Raw genomic sequence first — 13092 nt, 5'->3', positions numbered from 1 at the left:
AATATTTGTGGACTATCAATTCTGGGTCCTAGGCACCAGAGTTCATGGTTTGGTGGAGGAGACAGACAGGCTGATAGCAGTAGAGGAATAATTGAATAATGGAAGTCTGAATTATGCTACAGACTGACTTTACAAAAGGGAGTCAGAGAAACCTCCAGAGGGAGTGGCTTTTGAGTTAAGCCATAAAGAGCATGGCCTACTCTTTCAGAGTCATTTTAGGGGGTCTTGGGTTTTGGTTGCACAGGGCAAGTGACTGGAGAGGAGATTTAAGAAGAAGGTTGGTAGACACATTCTCACTTGTACATTGATTAGGGATTTGAACTTGAGCCTATAACTTGAGGGAGAATCACCGACTCCTTGAAGAGTCTGAGAAGAAGGCAATGGCACCCCACTCCAGTACTCTTGCCTAGAAAATCCAATGGATGGAGGAGCCTAGTAGGCTGCAGTCCATGGGGTCGCTGAGTTGGGCACAACTGAGCGACTTCACTTTCACTTTTCACTTTCATGCATTGGAGAAGGAAATGACAACCCACTCCAGTGTTCTTGCCTGGAGAATCCCAGGGACGGGGGAGCCTGGTAGGCTGCCATCTCTGGAATCGCACAGAGTCAGACATGACTGAAGCGACTTAGCAGCAGCAGCAGCAGCATGATGCTGTAAAGGCTGTTCCATCATGGTATCAGCAGGGATAAAGAAAAGGAAAGGCATCAGGAGTGGGCACGGGCCAGGATGTGATGACAAATGGTTATGGAGAAGGGTCAAAAATCGTGGTGCTTCCCATCATTCTTAGTAATAAAATCCCCATCTTTTAGCTGGACACATCACCACGCAGAAGAGAGACTCCATCTCCCAGCCTCCCTCACACCTTGACATGGCCATGTGAAGTGATGTATATGCATGCAAACACTAGCTTCTGCATTTAGAGAAGGAAAATGCATTTCTCCCTACCCACTGGCTGGGATCTGGTAGTAATGAATCTTGATCATGAAGATTAGGTCAACAGTCTAGGGATCATAGAATGACAAGTCAGATAGAGCTTAGACCCTCAACATTGTAAAGCCATTGATTCTTCTTTTGACTGTTTATTCCCCATTTGATATGTGAACAGGATATAATTCTTCAGCTTGTTTACTTCACTGCATGTTTGGGATCTCTGTTGCAGGAGGAACTGGAAAAATGCACTCAGCATCCCATGGCAGTCTCAACAGTCTAAAGTTGAGGTTATATCAAGTGGGAGAAAATATTTGCAAATAATGTAACCAACAAGGGCTTCATTTCCAAAACATACAAACAGTTTATACAAGTCACCAACAAAAATCCCCAAATCCCTTTCAAAAAATGGGCAGAAGACCTAAAAAGACATTTCTCCACAAAAGACATACAGGTGGCCAATAGGTACATAAACAAATGCTCATCATCACTAATCACTGGAGAAATGTAAATCAAAACTACAATGAAGTACCACCTCACACCAGTCAGAATGATCATCTTCAAAAAAATCTACAGATAATAAATGCTGGAGAGAGTATGGAGAAAGAGGAACTCTCCTATACTGTTGGTGGGAATATAACTTGGTACAGCCTCTATGGAGAACCGTATAGAGCGGGAAGTTCCTCAAAAAACTAAAAATAGAGTTGGCAGGCATGCGTGCTAAGTCACTTCAGTCATCTCCGACCCTGTACAACCCTGTGGACTGTAGCCCACCAGGCTCCTCTGTCCATGGGATTCTCCAGGCAAGAATACTGGAGTGCATTGCCAAGCCCTCCTCCAGAGGATTGTAGAAGCAAAGACCAGGCCATCTTCTCCTCGTGTCTTCACATCAACTTCTTCTGTGCATGTCTATCTCTGTGTCCAAATGTTTGTTTTATAAGGACGCCAGTTGTATTAGATTGCTGCTGCTGCTGCTGCTAAGTCTCTTCAGTCGTGTCTGACTCTGTGCGACCCCATGGATGGCAGCCCACCAGGCTCCCCATCCCTAGGATTCTCCAGGCAAGAACACCGGAGTGGGTTACAATTTCCCTCTCCAATGCATGAAAGTGAAAAGTGAAAGTGAAGTCACTCAGTCATGTCTGACTCTGTGCGACCCCATGGACTGCAGCCTACCAGGCTCCTCCGTTCATGGGATTTTCCAGGCCAGAGTACTGGAGTGGGGTGCCATTGCCTTCTCCCACATTGGATTGGAACCCACCCTAAGTACCTTATTTTAACTGGACTACCTCTGTAAAGAACCTATTTTCAAAAAGGTCACATTGTGAGGTACTAGTTGTTAGGACTTCAATGTATCTTTTTGGGGGAGAAGAGGGGACACAATTCATCATATAACACATATTTTTGTTCCTCTCTTCTAAAGATGCTCTTCCCTCTAGCTCTCACTCTTCCTAACAGTTAATGCCTACCATTTCTTAAAATTGTACCTCAGTGTAACCTCCTCTGGGAAGCCTCTGTGACCTCTGCCCCCAGGACCGCCACAGATACTCACAAATCTGGAGGTATGACCAGTAGCTCTCATAAGCTCCATATCAGTGGCACTCAAAATGTGACTAGAAACTTTACAGTAATTTGACACTGTGCAATCAGTGGGCTTCTATTGTGTTTGTTTTTTATTTCATTTTCCTATGTATTCATGTTTATGGATGGTGTGGGCTGGATTGTTGTTCAGTCATTCAGTCATGTCAGACTCTTTACAATCCCATGGACTGCAACATGCCAGAGTTCCCTGTCCTTCATCATCTCCAGAGCTTGCTCAAACTCATGTCCATTGAGTCAGTGATGCCATGCAACCATCTCATTCTCTGCCGTTCCCTTTTCCTCCTACCTTCAATCTTTCTAACCATCAGGGTCTTTAAAAAATTATATGGGCTGACGAGACAGCTAAAACAAGTGTAAAACTTAAGACAACAGAGACTTTAAAAGAGACTACTTGGCCTTTTTGTTTCTTCCCTGTACTTCTCTGTCCAACTGTTTGGAGAAGCAAACAAAGTGGAGTATGAGAGGGTGGTCACATCCCAGATCTCATCCCTGGACACATCCCAAGTGTGTGTTCCTAGTATCACGTAAGAAAGAATTCATGAATGAGCCATAGTAAAGCAAAAGAAGGTTTATTCAGGGAGATACACACCCCATAGACAGAGTGTGGGCCATCTTAGATGGCAAGAGGGCAAGAGGCCAGAGGGCAAGGTTGTCAGTTTTTTATAGGGTGGATAAATTCATAGGTTAATAAATGAGAGGAGTATTCCACTTACTTTAGGAAGGGGCAGAGATTTCCAGGAATTGGGGCCAATGCCCACTCTTTGACCTTCATGGTCACCCTTGGAATTGTCATGGTGCCTATGGGTGTGTCATTTACCAGGTGATGTATTACAATGAGTGTGTACTGTGGCTCAAGGTCTAGTGGAAGTTGACTTGCCCACCATTTTGGACCTAGCTGGTTCTAGCCAGTTTGTGTTGTGTATTCAATGCCTATGTCATTTTTTTAAAAGTCGTGCCCTGCCCCCTTTCTGTCTCACAGCGTTTCAGAACTAGCAATTCTCTGAATGTGCTGTATTCTCTTTTCCTCTGCCTGGTCCATAAGTTATTTCTACTCCTGAAAAATTGCTCTCTTCATCACCTGGAAATTAGTTCTATAAAGTAGTCAGCTTCACCTCCTCCAGGAAACTGTACCTGATACCCAAGGCCTAAGATCATAGGGTCCTTCCATTCTCCTTAAGCCTCAGGCTGGAAGCAAGTACTCAGGGTTGGGGCTCAGGGTGGGCAATCCCCAAATCTGTCACAATGGCATATTGATCATTTTGAATTGGACTTGCTTGAGAAGCAGACAATGCAAGTAAGAATTTCTGACCACTCTCTGTCTCCCTGAAAAGCAAGAAATGAATCTCTCCTGGGAAAGGTGCTCTCCCTCCATCTGGAGGTAGGAGGAAACCCTTATCATCAGAGACAGGGAATTCATAGCTGAGAAGCCTGTGTAAACAAATCTTGTTACTTATTTGAACCCCAAGCCCAAACTCTGCTCAGGCTTCCCAGGTGACTCATTGGTAAAAAATCTGCCTGACAATTCAGGATATGCCGGAGATGCAGGTTCAATCCCTGAGCTGGGAAGATCCCCTGGAGAAGGAAATGGCAACCCTTTCCAATATTCTTGCCTGGGAAATCCCGAGGACAGAGGAGCCTGGTGGGCTTCAGTCCATGGGGTTGCAAAGAGTTGAACACAACTGAGCAACTAAACAACAACAAAACAAAACTATTCAGATACATCACTATTAATAATTAAGCACCCAAAGCCTACATTTCTTTGTACTGTCAATTCCTCACAAATTTATTGTTTCTTTGGCTAAATATTGTGAAAGCTACCTCCTTGGGCCACTTCTTAGTTCTCATTTCTATGAGATTCCATTCATGTGAATTAAAATTTGTTTCCTTTTCTCCTGTGAATATATGTTCTGTCAATTTTATTATTAGCCTAGCTGTAAGAACTCAAGAAGAGAGGAAAGGGAATTTTTCCCCTTCCCTGACATCAGTAACTGAAGGGCGATGGTGAGAGACCTGAAAGATTGATGGTCCCTTATAGACAGCAGGGTACTCGGCTGGAATTTCTTAATACTGTCTGAGGTCAGGATAGGCCCCAACCAGGCAAGTTGCTGAGATGGCACGTGAGAGTCAGTTGGCCCCATCAGAAGCCTGCTAGCCAACTAGGGTCTGATTAGTGACAAGCTATCAATTTCCTAGAGAAGCACTTTAAAAAAGTACTTCCTGAAAACAGAAAGTCCACACTCTCATCTGCACTCTCAATCTGATTTCTCTAAATTCCACAAGAAACACACACACACACAATCAGAGGTGTTTTGGGGAGTGCTTCATTTTCTTGAGCAATGACTTTGTGCCTGAACTGTGAGACTATGTGGTCCCTTTGCAGCTTCTGTGTCTTTGCCCCTCTCTCCACACCTCCCAGCTTAGCCTTAATTCCATCTCACAGAACCAAAGCTAGAAACTAAAATCAGACTATCCCCTAGTAAAGTGCCACAGTACAGTCTGTGTACCCTTTGTGTGCCTGAGGAGGCAGTTGTAGCGAGGACCCTGGTAACCTTTTCCAAACCTGCCGCTTGTCTGGGAAACCAGCAGAACTGGCTAGGGTGAATGCTAATGAATGCTGGAAAAATCAAGCTGGCCCAGCAGAACACATACTAAATCAGAGGACACTGGACATCTTGGGCTTGGATGAAACCAATGAGACAATTTTCTAGCAAAAAGGACTGGATTCAATAAAATTGGAGTGAGGTAGGCTTTGCCAGCCATGGTTCCCAGGGACTGGAAAGTGCTGAGGCACCATGGGTCTGGTCTCAGCTTGCAGAGCTGAATCCTAGTGCCAATCTTGGGAACAGAACTGTGGCTTCCTCAAGTCAGCAGATAACACCACGCCATTCTTCTTGATTTTGTCAGGCAGACCCTGCTTTTAGGCAGTACTATTATATGAGCTTCCCTGGTGGCTCAGACAGGTTCAGTCCCTGAGTTGGGAAGATCCCCTGAAGAAGGTAATGGCGAACCCACTCCAGTATTCCTGCCTGGAGAATTCCGTGGACAAAGGAGCCTGGTACCCAGTACCCAGGTATCTAACCCACGTCTCCTGCATTGGCAGGTAGACTCTTTACCACTGACCCACGAGGGAAGGAGTTGGGACCAGGCATGTGAGTCCATGGGGATCTGGTTTAGAAGACTGTCAGAGAGAAAAGATTCTGGCAGTGCAAGTGACTAAAGGTGGAAGCCTTATTGGCTTGAGTCCTGCTGGTAGAATCACGCTTATTTGCTCATTCCTGTCTGACTCTTTGCAACATCATGGACTGTAACCCACCAGGCTCCTCTGTCCATAGGGATTCTCCAGGCAAGAATACTGGAGTGGGTTGTCATGTCCTCCTCCAGGGGATCTTCCCAATCAGGTCTCCCGTGTAACAGGCAGATTCTTTACCATCTGAGCTACTAGGGAAGCCCATGAATACTGGAACAGGTAGCCTATCACTTTTCCAGGGGATCTTCCTGACCCAGGGATCAAACCTCAGTCTTCTGCATTGCAGGTGGATTCTTTACCAGTTGAGCTACCAGGAAGTAGAACATTGTCTCCTATTTATGCTTAATGATGCTATTCTTTCTTTATCCTCACGTCTCCATTGTATTTATTTTAATTTCTCTTTTAAATTGTTCTAGTAGCTTTACTTCTTCAAGAGTGTATCAGTTCAGTTCAGTTCAGTTCAGTTGCTCAGTCGTGTCCAACTCTTTGCGACCCCATGAATCGCAGCACGCCAGGCCTCCCTGCCATCACCAACTCCCGGAGTTCACTGAGACTCACGTCCATCGAGTCAGTGATGCCATCCAGCCATTTCATCCTCTGTTGTCCCCTTCTCCTCCTGCCCCCAATCCCTCCCAGCATCAGAGTCTTTTCCAATTGTACTTAAATGGCATTGGGTTTCCTCACAGGTATAATTCTTGTTCAAGGGATTTCTACTCATGTGACTTAGCTTTTAGGGAGGATCTCCATTTGGAGAAACTCCATTTGGTTGCCTCTGCTAAGGTACTATTTTGAGTCCCCTGATTCAGATAGGACCATTTTTTATGTTAGTGGATTGGCTTGGATTTTGCTGCTTTGAAAATGCAGGTCCCACATGTATGTGGTACAGACCCAAGATTCCAATTATATGATCCCAGCCTGGGAGGGCTAACTCTCTCTTCTTACTGAGAACCTGAGAGGGTAGAAGGACACTCAGATTCTTGTTTGTGGATGGCAGTTAAGTCCTGGCTCCAGCTCCAGGTCCTCATTAAATGCCAGGCCTGTGGGCTTTTAAACACCAGTCTCTACAGCCCATCTCTGGTCCTCTTGAGGGCTACATAAACTCAACTACTGCTCTATATCTGACACCTAGGGAATCCCCTCTTCTTGCATTTTTAAAAATTATTATTATTTCTTTACTTTTGGTCTTAGTTGCAGCACTCAGGATCTTGCATTGTGGCCCTTGGGCTTCTTTCTAGTTGAGGGGAGCAGGCTTAGGAAGAATGTGAGATCCTAGCTTCCTGACCAGGAATTAAACCCAGGTCCTCTGCACTGGAAGGAGATGGTTTTTGTTTTTTTTTTTCAGACTTTAAACTTTTTATTTTGTAATGGGGTATAGCCAATTAACAGTGTTGTGGTAGTTTCTGGTGAACAGTGAAGGGACTCAGCCATACATATGGATGTATCCATTCTTCCTCAAACCCCCCTCCCAACCAGGCTCGCACATAACGTTGAGTTCTATGTGCTGTACAGTAGGTTCTTGTTGAATTTACTCTTTTATTAAAGTCCAAAGTTAAAATGACTCTTCTTTCTGTGGCACCATTATTTTACCTTAAATAATACTTAAACGTTCTCCAGGTGCCAATAACTAAAAACATTGGTATTTATCTATTTTTCATTTGTTGCATATTTAACTTACTGGCTTCAACCAGCTTTTTGGTGCAATGCATTGATAAACTATAGACATTTTCTCAGGTGGTAATCCAAGGTGCTCCCCACCCCAATTTCCAGTAATAGACTCCATAGTAGATCATCATTCCATCTTGGGAAATGTAGTCTTTTCCCTTATGGGTAAAATTAAAATGTTTCATTATGTAGAATTAAGCACCACAAAGCTTGAAGCTTTTGAATCTTATCTATTCCTGCACCTTCTTATTCTACTTTGTTTTGTCTGCTCATGTAGATTTATTTCACCTTGCAGTTTCTAGGACCAATTTTGACCCTATGCCAGGATCTGCTTTGAACTATGATTTTACTGCTTCCTAGCTAACAGAAGCAGAAGACATTAAGAAGAGATGGCAAGAATACACAGAAGAACTGTACAAAAAAGATCTTCACAACCCAGATAATCACAATGGTGTGATCACTCACCTAGAGCCAGACATCCTGGAATGTGAAGTCAAGTGGGCCTTAGAAAGCATCACTACGAACAAAGCTAGTGGAGGTGATGGAATTCCAGTTGAGCTATTTCAAATCCTGACTGTGAAAGTGCTGCACTCAATATGCCAGCAAATTTGGAAAACTCAGCAGTGGCCACAGGACTGGAAAAGGTCAGTTTTCATTCCAATCCCAAAGAAAGGCAATGCCAAAGAATGCTCAAACTACCACACAATTGTACTCATCTCACACGCTAGTAAAGTAATGCTCAAAATTCTCCAAGCCAGGCTTCAGCAATATGTGAACCGTGAACTTCCTGATGTTCAAGCTGGTTTTAGAAAAAGCAGAGGAATCAGAGATCAAATTGCCAACATCTGCTGGATCATGGAAAAAGCAAGAGAGTTCCAGGAAAACATCTATTTCTGCTTTATTGACTATGCCAAAGCCTTTGACTGTGTGGATCACAATAAACTGTGGAAAATTCTGAAAGAGATGGGAATACCAGACCACCTGATCTGCCTCTTGAGAAATCCGCATGCAGGTCAGGAAGCAACAGTTAGAACTGGACATGGAACAACAGACTGGTTCCAAATAGGAAAAGGAGTTCATCAAGGCTGTATATTGTCACCCTGTTTATTTAATTTATATGCAGAGTACATCATGAGAAATGCTGGACTGGAAGATACACAAGCTGGAATCAAGATTGCCAGGAGAAATATCAATAACCTCAGATATGCAGATGACACCACCCTTATGGCAGAAAGTGAAGAGGAACTCAAAAGCCTCTTGATGAAAGTGAAAGTGGAGAGTGAAAAAGTTGGCTTAAAGCTCAATATTCAGAAAACGAAGATCATGGCATCTGGTCCCATCACTTCATGGGAAATAGATGGGGAAACAGTGCAAACAGTGTCAGACTTTGTTTTTCTGAGCTCCAAAATCACTGCAGATGGTGACTGCAGCCATGAAATTCAAAGACGCTTACTCCTTGGAAGGAAAGTTATGACCAACCTAGATAGCATATTCAAAAGCAGAGACATTACTTTGCCAACAAAGGTCCGCCTAGTCAAGGCTATGGTTTCCCCTGTGGTCATGTATGGATGTGAGAATTGGACTGTGAAGAAGGCTGAGTGCCGAAGAATTGATGCTTTTGAAGTGTGGTGTTGGAGAAGACTCTTGAGAGTCCCTTGGACTGCAAGGAGATCCAACCAGTCCATTCTGAAGGAGATCAGCCCTGGGATTTCTTTGGAAGGAATGATGCTAAAGCTGAAAGTCCAGTACTTTGGCCACCTCATGCGAAGAGTTGACTCATTGGAAAAGACTCTGATGCTGAGAGGGATTGGGGGCAGGAAAAGAAGGGGATGACAGAGGATGAGATGGCTGGATGGCATCACTGACTCGATGGACGTGAATCTGAGTGAACTCCGGGAGTTGGTGATGGACAGGGAGGCCTGGCGTGCTGCGATTCATGGGGTCGCAAAGAGTCGGACACGACTGAGCGACTGATCTTTTTTTTTTTTAAGCTTGGCAAAAGTAGTTATTTTTATTTACAACTGCATGTATTAAGGTTACAAGAGAAACACTAGTGATACCATCTGAACAAAAGCAATGATTTATTGGTAATGGAAATGAATGAAATATTGAAAGTCTCTGGCGAGAATCAAGCAATTATCCAGGAGCTATAGATTTGATTGCAACATGGTCTTCCAGTGTCATTTGTACCTTTAGTGGCTTTCTCCTTTTTTTCCAACTACTCGTTTGAAGTCATTCATATTTGTTGCCTGGACTGGAGTCCCAATAAAAGTAAAATATGAAATTCTTGTTTCTTCTTCACCTTGATTGGACTGAACAAATACAGTTACACTGTTAACGTTCTGAAACTTAACATAACGAAAAGGGACAATATCATCTTCTTTAATATCATCCTCTGTTAGTTCCAGAGCTTGAGTTGGCTCACTTCTTTCTGCCTCTTCAAAATCCATAGATCGCGGTAGATTGATAAAAAATTTTTACGTATTTAGGACCCTGACCATTATCTGGCCCTTGAAATTTCATTGAATAAAGCTTAACAGGCTGATTGAATGCCACAGTAATAAGAAGCTGTTCATCACAATCAGATTCCAAGAAGGTCATGTCTTTTCGTAAACAGTTGTCAAATCCATGCTCATCACTTTCATTCAGACATTCACAGCCAGCTTTGTTAATAAAAGGCATTAAATCCATATAGCCTTTCGGAATATTGGTGTCCTCGTTGCTCCCAGGGTCGTTCTCTAAGTGCTGCTTGATTTTTTCCTCTAGTCCCACAGCATCGGCTCCTTGATACTGATCAATTCTCACTTTGTTTCGAAAAAACAGAAATGTAGGTGTTGCTGATATATTGTTGGTGGCAGCTGTTCCCTGACACTGATGTACATTTACTTCCAAGAAAACTGCCTGTGGATACTTATTACTCATAGAACTGAATGCTGGGGCAATCCTTAAACACGGTCCACACCCCCGCATGTTGAACTTGACCACGGGGAGTCTGGAGCCGGCGCCGCTCAGCTCCGGCTGGAAATCCGGGTCACTCCCGACCATTCTCGGGGAGCCTGGGCAGGGCGGCCGCGACGCCGCCGGCTTCAAACCTGACGGAGGAGCGGTCCCGGGGGAGGCCCAAGCCTGGACTGAGGAGGCCGCGGCCGCGGTGTCTTCTCTCCGCTGCGCTCTCTCAGTGCCGAGTCATGCCAGGGAGCGGAGCGGCCGAGGGGGCGGGGCCGAGGGGGAGGGGAGAGGCGAGGGCTGAGCGACTGATTTGATCTGATCTGATTGGTGTTTTTCTTTCTGACTTAATTCGCTCTGTATAATAGGCTCTAGTTTCATCTATCTCAGTAGAACTGACTCAAATGTGTTCTTTTTAATAGCTGAGTAATACTCCATTGTGTATATGTACCACAGCTTTCTTATGCATTCGTCTGCTGATGGACATCTAGGTTGCTTCCATGTCCTGGCTATTATAAACAGTGCTGCGATGAACATTGGGGTACACGTGTCTCTTTCAATTCTAGTTTCCTTGGTGTGTATGACCAGCAGTGGGATTGCTGGGTCATATGGCACTTCTATTTCCAGTTTTTTAAGGAATCTCCACACTGTTCTCCATAGTGGCTATACTAGTTTGCATTCCCACCAACAGCGTAAGAGGGTTCCCTTTTCTCCACACCTTCTCCAGCATTTATTGCTGGTAGACTTTTTGATAGCAGCCATTCTGACCAGCATGAGATGGTACCTCATTGTGGTTTTGATTTGCATTTCTCTGATAATGAGCGATGTTGAGCATCTTTTCATGTGTTTGTTAGCCATCTGTATGTCTTCTTTGGAGAAATGTCTGTTTATTTCTTTGGCTCATTTTTTGATTGGGTGGTTTATTTTTCTGGTATTGAGCTGCATGAGCTGCTTGTATATTTTGGAGATTAATTCTTCAACAGCTGCTTCATTTGCTATTATTTTCTCCCATTCTGAAGGCTGTCTTTTTACCTTGCTTATAGTTTCCTTCATTGTGCAAAAGCTTTTAAGTTTGATTAGGTCCCATTTGTTTATTTTTGCTTTTATTTCCATTACTCTGGGAGGTGGGTCATAGAGAATTTTCTTAATTTCTTCTATGTCATTAACTTTTTAAGGTTTTCCATGTCTTTCTAATCTAATTTTGATAAGGTATATTTTCATAGAAGAGCATCAGTTTTATTTGCATTTTCAAATATACTAATTATATTAGTACATAATAATCTCACATCTACCTGTCCTTCCTCTGCATATGGGGCAAGTTTCTCTTTGTCATTATTTTGTGTTGCTGTGCTTTTTCCCTCCTGTTTCTTCTTTAAAGGTAGTACCGCCATCCATATTTTTCAGCTATTCAAATTTTAGAGTTACAAAGATAGCTTTTAGAGTTACATTTTTTTGTTTTCTTAATCCTTAGTTTCTGATTTTACTTTACTGTCTCCTTATTCTACTTTCTTTGGAATTTATTTTACTTTTCCTAACTTCTTGAAATAGTAATAGGTGAGTCCTTTTATACTTTATTTTATTTATTTATTTTGGTCACACAATGGAGTATGCAAGACCTTGGTTCTCCAACCAGGTGTCGTACCCATGCCCCCTGCATTGGGAGTGCAGAATCTTAACCACTGGACTGCCAGGAGAGTTCCCTTCATGTATTTTTTTCTCTTTAATGGCAATTAATGTAACTGGGCTTTCCAGTGAAGTAGTGGATATGCATCTTCTGTTTAACTTCTAGGATATTACACTCACTGGAGATAGCTTTTGGAATTTATTTTGCATGCTTATTATATTTATTATAAGAACTTTCCAAGATACTTTTAACACAAAGGACTAGATAAGAATGCTGGGTGAGATCTGAACATGCAGAAATTGGACATGAAAGATTGTAATAACTGAGGAAAAATTGTAAGAAATTCTCAGATATAGGAAAAGATTAGGGGTATTGTCTAGCTGGAATGTATGGCAATAGGGTAGTGGTAGACCTTTGGAGGGGCTCCCCAGGTGGCTCAGTGGTAAAGAACCCATCTGCAATGCAGGAGCTGATAGAGAGGCAGGTTCCATCCCTGGGTCAGGAAGATCCCCTGGAGTAGGGCATGGCAACCCACTCCAGTATTTTCACCTGGAGAATCCCATAGACAGAGGAACCTGGTGAGCTACAGTCCACAGAGTTGCAAAGAGCTACATAGGACTGAAGCAGCTTAGCACACATGGAGACATTTGGAAGCCAGACCAACTGGCTTTTGAATACAAGGCTAAAGTTGACTACAAGGCTAAAGAATTTCTGTAGTCTGAGGGAAGTCCTTGATGGTAGGCTTTTTTAGTATAGCATGCCACAAGCTCAGAAGGGGTTCTGGAGATGCTAGGACTAGAATGTCAGATGCAGTGGATGGGGCAAGATGCCAGGGATGCCTGCATGATCAGAACTCAAGTCAGGTGAGATGAATGGGTGAACAGAGCTCTGAGGGTCAGGACAGAGAAGCAGGACTGAGGTGGTTTGTATGAAAGTAATCACAGGAGTCCTGATGTTCTAAGGGAGAGAAGGGAAGAGAGGAGAAGTTGAGGATGAAACTGTATATAAAGGGATTTAAACAGAGGAACCCAAGAAAGGGATCTGGAGGAGGAGACCATGGAGAGCAGTCATAGAAGCCAAGGGACA

The 13092-nt window shown here is 43.5% G+C and overlaps 1 protein-coding gene across 1 annotated transcript; it reads right to left on the bottom strand.

Annotated features, from left to right (window-relative positions):
• Nucleotides 1-9493: 9493 nt before the first annotated feature.
• Nucleotides 9494-10605, bottom strand: LOC129656209 (thioredoxin-like protein 1). The gene is given in 2 exon segments (XM_055586936.1): nt 9494-9907; nt 9909-10605. Coding segments are annotated over 2 exon segments (852 nt in total). The 5' UTR covers nt 10482-10605; the 3' UTR covers nt 9494-9628.
• Nucleotides 10606-13092: the final 2487 nt, after the last annotated feature.

Source organism: Bubalus kerabau, chromosome 6 (genome assembly GCF_029407905.1).
Source record: "Bubalus kerabau isolate K-KA32 ecotype Philippines breed swamp buffalo chromosome 6, PCC_UOA_SB_1v2, whole genome shotgun sequence".
Taxonomy (NCBI): Eukaryota; Metazoa; Chordata; class Mammalia; order Artiodactyla; family Bovidae; genus Bubalus; species Bubalus kerabau.
This window is presented reverse-complemented; position numbering and strand designations above follow the sequence as displayed.